Below are 10,283 nucleotides of genomic sequence, written 5' to 3'. Positions count from 1 at the left end.
AGGTTGGGGCTCTCTCCACAACTGAATTGGAGGCTCACAACGAACCACTGAGCTTCACCACAATGGAATGTGGCTCCGAGGTGACCTCAACCGTCTAGGGTGCTCAAACACCCAAGAGTAATAAGATCTGCAAGGGATTAGTGGGGGAAATCAAATTTGTCTTGGTGGAAGTGTAGATTAGAGCCTTCTCAACCAATCCTTAGAGAATCAACAAGTTTAATTCGCTAGGGAGAGAGATCGGGCAAAAATGAACCGCACAACAATGATCGGACGAAAATGAACTGGGCCCCTTGGATGGTGTACCATCGATGATTGAGCGACTTTGCCCCACGGTTGTGGACGAGTTCGTCGGTGTAGGGCTCGAAATGCTTGTGCTGATGAAACCAAGTATGAATGTTGCCCAAAAATGTTGTGCCCTTTTGCTCCATGCCATGGATCAGATCGATGCTAGTGGCCAACCATGAACTGCACAACAACTTGTCTTCCCTCATGTTGAACCTTTCTCCTCTACCCCTCATCTTTGTATTGGCAACAAATTCATCTGGATCAAGGTCGTTGTCGGTGTCAAAACTGGCGGATCTCGGGTAGGGGGTCCCGATATGTGCGTCTTAGGCTGATGGTAACAGGAAGCAAGGGACACAATGTTTACCCAGGTTCGGTCCCTCTCGGTGGAGGTAAAACCCTACTTCCTGCTTGATTAATATTGAAGATATGAGTAGTACAAGAGTAGATCTACCACGAGATCGTAGAGGCTAAACCCTAAGAGCTAGCCTATGATGGTATGATTGTAATTGTGATCAGCCTTCTAAGGACCATCCTCTTCGGTTTATATAGACACCAGAGAGATAGAGTTTACATGGAGTCGGTTACAAGGAAGGAAACATAATATCTGGATCACCAAGCTTGTCTTCCACGCAAAGGAGAGTCCCATCCGGACACGAGCCGAAGTCTTGAGTCTTGTATCTTGACGCTTCTATAGTCCGGACGATGAATATAGTCTGGCTGTCCGGATACCCCCTTATCCAGGACTCCCTTAGTAGCCCCTGAACCAGGCTTCAATGACGATGAGTCCGGCGCGCAGTCTTGTCTTCGGCATTGCAAGGCGGGTTCCTCCTCGAATACTCCAAGATGGTTATCGAACACGTAGACCGTGTTCGGATCTGCAAGATGATATTCACATACCCTGGCATAAATCCGTTCTGCTGGCAATTTTTGCACGTCGTGCCCTTGCATCGTGGCCTGGTCCAACATGGACCGGCGTCTCCTGCTCCACCTTGACTCGCGTTGCAAGGCGGTTTTATTGGCACGTCCTGCCAAAGCAGAGATCGTGTTCCCCTTAATACGGGCTCTTTTATCAATATGGGCATATGTGACCCCATGGCAACCGTTGGTATGATTCTGTGTATTTTAGATAAGTCTCAAGCGGTCACGCTGAGGACTCTTGGTATTCATCCCTTTTATAAAGGGGTCAAGGCCTACGCTTCTTCTCCACCTCTCCTGCCCCTTCTCGCACCTCGAGCTCCAGCACTCAAGACCTAAGCTCCAACACCCCAGATCCCCAGCATGTCCGGATCCGACGCAACAGGCCGGTGGGTGGCCTCCTCAATTCAAGAGGAGGACATTGCGAAGCTTAGGGAGGTCGGATACCTAACCACCGATATCCAGCACAGGCTTCCTGCTCCGGGGCAAGTTATCCCCATGCCAGAGCCCAACGAGAGCGTCGTGTTTGTCCCACACTTCCTCCGAATCCTAGGCCTCACCCTCGACCCCTTTGTGAGGGGGCTCATGTTCTACTATGGCTTGGATTTCCATGATCTGGCTCCAAACGCCGTCCTCCATATCTCGTCGTTCATTATTGTGTGCGAGGCTTTTCTCCACGTCAACCCACACTTCGGCTTATGGCTCAAGACCTTCAATGTGAAGCCGAAGATGATCGAGGGGCGACATGCGGAGTGTGGAGGTGCCTTAATAAGCAAGAACGCTGATGCCCCATGGCCAGAGGGTTCTTTTCCGGAAGTATCCGATGTGTGGCAACAGAGGTGGTTTTATGTCATAGCTCCCAGAGGCACAAAGTGGGTAGCTGCCCCCGAGTTCCGCTCTGGCCCTCCGTCATAGTTAGTGTCTTGGACTGACGTAGGACGGAATTATGGGCCCGCTGGCGATGTACCAGAATTGCAGAATCGTATACGGGAGCTTATCGAGAGGGACATAAATCTTGTCAGCATAATGCAAGTGATGCTAGTCCGACGAATGTTGCTGTGCAAACGTCGACCTCTCCAGATGTGGGAGTTCAATCCGGAGGGTCCGCGGACTATTAAGCACTTCTTCGGCCTAAAGCTCCAAGGAATAATGTGTAAGTTATTCTTCGAACCACAAGTAAAGTGTCCGGACACCACCGAGGATGCGAGCCTAAGCTGCAATCGCCTAGATGCCCAAATAAGTAACCTTAAAGCCGGACACTTCATTTATATTTATCATGACTATTATTCTAACAATCCCTTTGCGGCCATGAATGGCTCGACAAGGCAAAGAGAATCAGGTGTCCGGCGCCACTTCCTGAAGGATCGCCTGGTCCAACCATTGCAAAGATGCTGGACCGGGCACTCAGCAAAATCACTTCAGGGAAAGGCAAAGGAAAGGGCAGCGAAGCCGAACTTCACGCGCTGCGCATCCAGACCGGGGAAATCGCTAACCCTCCTATGGAGGATAGCCGGGAAGGGGAGGTCAAAGCCTCCTCCCCACGCGGGAATAAGAGGCCCGCCTCCGAAGATTTGGAGGCGGAGACGCCCAAGCAAGGGAAGAAAGCATCACCAAGGGGCTCTGCCGCGACGGGCGCCCTCACCACGTCGTGCCCATCAACGGGCCAGCCCTCCACCGAGCCGTAAGTTATTCATTAATTCGAAGGTGTGATGTTACTCTGAGATCCATAACCAGGACTTCATCTTTTGTAGTCCGGCGAGCAGTTCTTCTCAACAGAGTTCGTCTTCGGGGGACATTCGTCCGGAGATGATGGAGAGTGAGACTCCACCCACCTCTCCGCCTAATGAAGCGGGCGACACGGAGGTGTCTTCACGGAGGAGTCCGGATCTGCCAAAGCCGGTGGCGAACACGTCAGTCACCCTGAGCCCGGAGCGTTTGGCTCCCACGGGGGGGCGATGAGAAGGGTCCGGCACAGTTCAGTGTCTGGCCGGACGTACTGACGGGCCTTCTGGAGCGAGCCGCGCTCTCGGAGGAGCACTGCTCTTTAATGAGCACGGTGCTCTCGAAGATTTCTTCCGCCACCAGCGGTTTGAATGAGGCATTTACAAGCCTGCTCAAAGGCTTTGAGGTATGTAGTGAAAAATGCACAGCTTTTTGGTTATGAAGCACGCGCTAGGTGTGCTCCCTATAGATAGTAGCCCCTGAGACTCTGGTTTCCTGCCATAGGCGGCAAATGGGGGATCATATACTAATGGCTGCGCCGTACATGTGCGCAGGTATACAAGGATCCGGCAGCCGACCAGTCTGTTGAAGTTGTCAAACTAAGGAGGCAGATCGGATCCATCGATGCCGATATCACGCTGGTGAATAAACGGCTTGAGGAGTCACAGGGTATGTGCTTGGTTTTCCTTATTATTATGTATAGGAAAATGCAAAAGGGGCATAATATTAATGCAATATGTTTGCACTGCAGATGGTGCTGCTGCCGTGGAGGCCCTGAGGGCGGAACTTGCTCAAGCCAAGGAACAAGCTCGGGCTAGCAATGCGGCTGCTCTAAAGGCGGCCGAAGAATTGAGAGCCGAACAGGCTGCTCATCGCCTAAGCGAGGGAAAGATAGCCAAAATGGCTGGGGAGTTAAAAAATGCCGCCGACCGGTACACACTCCTCGATAAGGAGAATAAGGCTAGTTCGGCCGAGCTGGACAAGGCACTGAATGCTGCCAAGGAGATGTGGACTGAGATCCGCAGTATGCGGGAGGAGCTCCAACAGGCTGACAAAATCGTGGCTGGGGGCTCGTACTTACTGCGGACGAAGTTCTTGGATTCGAAGTATGCTCCCCTGGCTGGGCGCTTGAGTCCTGCAGACGCATATGTGGACTTGGCGAGTAGTACGGCTGATGCTGTCAAGTTCTTCGAGGGCCAAGGCGATGAAGAAGTGGAGAAGCTTTTCTGGTCACAGTTCAATGCTCCCACTCGCCCGCTGCCACTGAATGAGAAGGTGGCTGCTATGGCGGAGCTCCACAGGCTATCCGGACTTGCAATGCAGTCTGTAATAGACCATCTTTGGCCGAAGGGGCCTAAGCCGGACAACTACTTTGGTTTGGTGCAGCAATTCCTTGGAGTCGTGTCTCGGATTGACGCCATGAGGAGGTCGACGTGCATAGAGGGTGCGCGGATGGCTCTAGCCCGCGTTAAAGCCTATTGGACGGAAATGGAGGCCACTGTAATAGCGAGCCAGGATCCGGCGGGAGGCCAATATTCCGCCGAGCACTACTTGGCGCAAGTCACAGAAGGTGCCCGCCTGATAGAGGCGCAGTGCTCGAAGAATGTTTTATTTGAATCATTGTAAAAAAACAATGTTTAGTTTAATTATGAGGCTATGTTTATACTTTTGCCTGGAAGTATGATTGTATCCCCTTTGCGGCCATTTTTATATGTATAAATAGTCCGAAAGATAGCAGTCGTTGGCTTCAGCCCCCACGCATACAATGCGGGGGTGTTCGCAAAAAATATGATTAATCACACTTGATCCAACGTCTTGGTCCATTAAGGAGGTGATCGCACGTCGAACTAGGCAACCGGACTATATAGCTGTAACACTTTTGCTTAGCCATGGAAGTATAATGGTGGGGCTACTATGTAGCCCCTGGTACCTTCGCATGCATCCGAATACGGGCGCGTGTGTACATGGCCGATAAACGGCCCTTCGTTAATGCGGAGGAATCCTTAAAGATTTCGGTAAGTCTTCAAGTGGTTGAACAGTCTCTCGCTGTATCATGACAGTCAGTTTTCGGCTTTCTCTACTGAGGCGCTCATCCGGAATAACCAGGGCACAATTGCAGTAGTTCTCCTTTGGCCTGCCTTAGCCGGTGATAAGGGAACGTAAGGCGCCAAACCTAGGAGCCGGGCAAACCCAACATTTGACCAAAGACATGATTCGGAGCTAATGCATATACGGCCAAACTCGTGACGCCGAACACTCCCGAGGGTATTCGGTCTTTGTTAAAGAAGATAGGCTGACAAGAGCCTATTATAAGCCCTTAATTTCTAGGTACGTGCAATTTAGTCTGCCGTGGCCAAATGCCAAAAACGGCAGTATCCTCTGTGGGTATAGAACCCATGGGATGGTTAAACAACAAGAAGCAATAGAAAAGGTTTACACATGGGCTTAATCTAAAAAGAAACCTGTTGCATGGGTCGCTGCTGCACGTCTGCGCCTTTGTCTCCGTTGTGCCGTATCCTGGAAGGGTATCGCGCGAACGTTGTCTGTAAAAAAAAGAACTCGTAGGAAAGTGCAACGTAAGTATGCGATTAATAATAAAAGTGTAAGATGTTGGCCTGCCAATAAGGTCGAGCCAAGTGTGGGGTTGTATTAAATATATACAGCCCCTATTTTCCGCTATGGGGGTACATATACGGTGCCCTGGTTGAATTTTATCTGGGCTACCGGACTCGTCTAACCGTGTCTGTGGTCTTAATGACCAGTCATGTATATGATATCTGGAGGCTGCTTACAGTCCGGCCGTATATTGGGTCAAGCACCAAGGCATGTGATCCTCCGCGCCGAATACTAGTTTGGCCGTCCGTGTGATCGAAAGTGATCGGACGAGACATCCAGTAATGAGATGTAGGTATGATGGGCTCTACATCGTGCGCGTCTATGGGAGCACGTCCATGCCTTCTCGTGGATGTGTGAGTCGCGTGGATCATGTTTACTGTTTTAACCTCTGGCAGGAATTTTTTCTGTCCCTCAGTGTTCGGCTGCCGAGGTTCATCCTCGTCTTCGCTTGGTATGTCCCTCCCCTTGTGTTCGGCATTTAATTTGCCGGCATGCTTGAAGACCCAACACTCTCTATGGGTGTGGTTCGCAGGTTTCTCCGGGGTGCCATGAATTTGGCATAGTCTGTCCAGGACTCTGTTCAGACCGGACGGTCCCTCTTTACTGCCTTTGAGTGTCTTCTTTTGCTGATCAGGTCGAGAGCCCCTAAATCCGGCGTTGACCGTCGTGTTATCCGGGCTCTCTTCATTGTTTTGGCGTTTGTTTTTATTACGCCGTGGCTTCCTGTTGTCATCCCTTATTTCGGATGTGCTGGGGTCGCTGGTGCCTTTACAGGCCAGCCAGCTATCTTCACCCGCGCAAAAGCGGGTCATAAGGCTTGTTAAGGCTGCCATTGTCTTTGGCTTTTCTTGGCCGAGGTGTCTGGCAAGCCACTCGTCACGGATGTGTTTGAATGCCGCTAAGGCTTCGGCGTCCGGACAATCAACAATTTGATTCTTCTTAATGAGGAATCTGTTCCAAAGCTTGCGGGCGGACTCTCCGGGCTGTTGGATTATGTGACTTAGATCGTCTGCATCCGGAGGCCGGACATAGGTCCCTTGAAAATTGGCCCTGAAAGCGTCTTCGAGTTCCTCCCAACTCCCAGTTGAGTTTTCGGGGAGGCTTTTCAACCAGTGTCGAGCTGGTCCCTTCAACTTGAGGGGAAGGTATTTGATGGCGTGGAGGTCATCCCCACGAGCCATGTGAATATGCAGGATAAAATCCTCGATCCAGACCCCTGGGTCTGTGGTGCCGTCGTATGCTTCTATGTTCACAGGTTTGAAGCCTTGTAGGAATTCATGGTCCAGTACTTCTTCGGTGAAGCACAGGGGGTGAGCAGCCCCTCTGTATCTGGACGCGCTGTGGCATGTAGTCGGTTGTTGTTGTGTCCGGAGTTTATTCTGGACTAGTATCTGGCTTGTATGAGCGTTTGGGTGACCATATTCCGTCGCTGGGGTGTGTCTTTTAGATCCATAGATGGACCTGGCTGCACTGGCCTTCTTATCTAGATGCTCACGTAGATCGTGCGCAGTGTCCGCAGCCGCTCTGTTATGGTTGTGAAGCGGTACGTCTGGTTTCTTGGTCGAATTTTCTTTTGGTGGAACGGTCGCGTCGTCGATTTCTGGCAGTAGCTTGCGCTTCGGATAGCTTTTCGTATGGCGGTCATCACCATATCTTTCTTCAGTGTCTAGCACCTTATTCCATCTGCGACTTAGCTTTTCCTGTGCGGCCTTGAGCCATTGCTTCTGCCTTTTTAGACTTCTTGCGGTGGCCATAAGCTTTCTGTGGAGGTTGTCTCGTTCCACTTGTTCGTCCGGGATGATGAATGCGTCGTCGTCCGGACTGTCTTCCTGTTCTGGGGCGGCTTCATGAGCTCGTCCCTCCGGATCATTGTGATCGGGTATTTGTTCCGAACTTGGTTCGGCATGACCTGCCTCGTCCTGCTCCATCGCTGGGTCCGTGTGGTCATTACTGCTTTCTGGTATGTCAGCCCTTCTTGCGCTTTTGTCGCTGTTTTTACTGTTGCTGGACTTTGAGCGGCGCCTGCGCCGCCATTTTGGCTTTTGTCCGGGTGTTTTATCTTCCGGATTATCGCTGTCATCCTTCTTGGGTGCATCTACCATGTATACGTCTTGTGACAAGGTAGTAGTCCCCCGCCCCAGGGATTCTGAAGCTTCTCCTGCATCGTCGTCCATGCCGTCGATGTCTTCGGAGTCGAAGTTAAGAATGTCGGTTAAAGCATCGATCGTAGCAATGAAGTGGGTGGTGGGTGGGCAGCGAATTTCTTCGTCGCCTGCTTCCCACTCAAGCCGAACATAGTTCGGCCCAGAGCCTCCTGACAAAGAGAGAGACTTCAAAGAGTTCAGCATGTCGCCAAAGGGCGAGTGCTGAAAGATGTCCGCAGCGGTAAACTCCATTACTGGAGCCCAACCTGGTTTAGCTGGCTCGAGAGTATGCGGACCGGAACCAACAGCCGGATACGAGTCCGGGGGTCCGGGGTTACAGGCCTCCACAGAGATGAGACCTGTGTTCGGCTCTACCGCCGATGAGTGTGCGGCCTACAGGGCGGGGTCCACCCCTCCGTCCTTGGGCAATGCAATCTGCTCCGGATTTAGATCCGGGGCTGCTGCAGGGATGATGTCCTGAGCATTGTCCGACAGCAGGTCTAGGCCGTGCTCGCCGTGACTGTCCGGCGCTCCCGGCGAAGGGCCGAGTCCGTCGGAGATCAAATCTCCGCGAACATCCGCCGTGTAGTTCAAGTTTCCGAACCTGATCTGGTGGCCAGGGGCATATCTGTCGATCTGCTCCAGATGGCCGAGCGAATTGGCCCGCAGTGTGAAGCCGCCGAACACAGAGATCTGTTCGGGGATAAAAGTCTCACCCTGGACCGTGTTGTTGACGATTGAAGACGCCATCAAGCCTCGAAGCGACGACACAGAGGAACTCTCAATGAAAGCACCAATGTCGGTGTCAAAACCGGCGGATCTCGGGCAGGGGGTTTCGATCTGTGCGTCTTAGGCTGATGGTAACAGGAAGCAAGGGACACAATGTTTACCCAGGTTCGGGCCCTCTCGATGGAGGTAAAACCCTACTTCCTGCTTGATTAATATTGAAGATATGAGTAGTACAAGAGTAGATCTACCACGAGATCGTAGAGGCTAAACCCTAAGAGCTAGCCTATGATGGTATGATTGTAATTGTGATCGGCCTTCTAAGGACCATCCTCTCCGGTTTATATAGACACCAGAGAGCTAGGGTTTACATGGAGCCGGTTACAAGGAAGGAAACATAATATCCGGATCGCCAAGCTTGTCTTCCACGCAAAGAAGAGTCCCATCCGGACATGAGCCGAAGTCTTGAGTCTTGTATCTTGACGCTTCTATAGTCCGGACGATGAATATAGTCCGGCTGTCCGGATACCCCCTTATCCAGGACTCCCTCAGTCGTCGTCATTGTCCTCCTTCTGCTGTTGCTGGTCAGTGTATGAATCTGGCTGCTGGGTGTACGTGCCCGGCTAGGTGTACGTGTCAAACTGCATGTACGTGTCTGACTGGGTGTACGTGTCGGACTGCATGTACATGCCCGAATGCGTGCCCGACTACTGGGCGTGCACCTCCGGCTCCGAGTCATCAACCTGTCTGTCCTCGTAGCAGCCTCCGCCCCGTCGTGGATCATCTCAAAACATATGTCTGTCCGTGTCGTCGTACGCCGGCTCGCCTGGTTGAGACATACCGGCGTATAGAGAGCAGACACCGAGCTGCTCTATGTCTGACGTTTGTATCCAATCAAATTGCGGCGTTGTAGACTCAGAGAAAAGGAGCGGGACCACGTTGACGTTGACGTACTATGACACATGCCATATGGCAGATGCCCGGGACTGCCTCCTGAGTTGTTGGGTGGCACAAAAGTAGGGAGACTTGTATTCTTCCTACCAGGATGATGTGTGCATGGACGATGATGGGGCGGCGCCTCGCGCCCCAGGCCACGCCCCCTGCACCGCCTCTGCTGCCCTTCTTTTTGAGTGGCACTATCTTTGCCTTCTGTTTGAGGTGGTGGGCTTGCTGTGTCGTTGAGTTGATATCTCCGGCGGCCGCCTTCACCAGATCCTCCATCTCCGCTGTCTTCGGCAGCTTTTCGTGTGAGTCCATGCGACAACGGCACAAAAGGGCGAGACTTGGGGTGGAGAGCAGCGGGATGATAGTAGAGTGTTGAGAAGGATGGTTTTGTCGCGGAAACAGTGCGGTTAGCTCCAAATACTCGGGCTCCGCCTTAGTTTTTGGTGGGCCGGGGGTATCCGAATCCTACATAGCGGGTGTCTGGACTCGTGCAAAACCTCCTGATTTGCTTTTGATCTGCAGAAAAACAGGAACTTGAACTGTAGTTTGCGGATAAATACAAGACATCATTGGATGGTTTGCGGCGTCCAAACCGTTTGCTCGAGACGGATACGGGAGGTTTGAGTGTTCGCGTTCGAGAATCATGGTTTTATAGCTATATCGTGCACACAGATGAGTTGGTACATTTGAAACATCCATCGTCGATTTCAAAAGCAAGGCCACCACGCAATCTGACCAGCAGAGAAAACAAGCGGAAGAAATCCAAACCCCCACCGCAAAGCCTGCAACATCCTGGCCAAACGTGTCAGTCAAAGAAAGCGAACAGGCGGCACGGGGAAAAAGAAGAGAAATTAAAAGCGGCCGCCAACTGGAACGAGCCCCTCCCGTCCGGTCCCCCCAAAAACCGCAGCAAAGGAAGAACGGAAAATC

General features: G+C 51.9%; 1 protein-coding gene across 1 annotated transcript in view; it reads left to right on the top strand.

Moving 5' to 3' along the window:
- Positions 1 to 3,822: 3,822 nt before the first annotated feature.
- Positions 3,823 to 10,283, top strand: part of LOC119338818 (serine/threonine-protein phosphatase 7-like) — an 11,010-nt gene continuing 4,549 nt past the window's right edge. The window contains exon 1 of the mRNA XM_037611043.1: positions 3,823 to 3,946. Within this exon, the coding sequence (XP_037466940.1) occupies positions 3,823 to 3,946 (124 nt within the window). The remainder of the gene's footprint in view (positions 3,947 to 10,283) is intronic.

This window comes from Triticum dicoccoides, chromosome 7B (genome assembly GCF_002162155.2).
Source record: "Triticum dicoccoides isolate Atlit2015 ecotype Zavitan chromosome 7B, WEW_v2.0, whole genome shotgun sequence".
NCBI classification, from domain to species: Eukaryota; Viridiplantae; Streptophyta; class Magnoliopsida; order Poales; family Poaceae; genus Triticum; species Triticum dicoccoides.
This window is presented reverse-complemented; position numbering and strand designations above follow the sequence as displayed.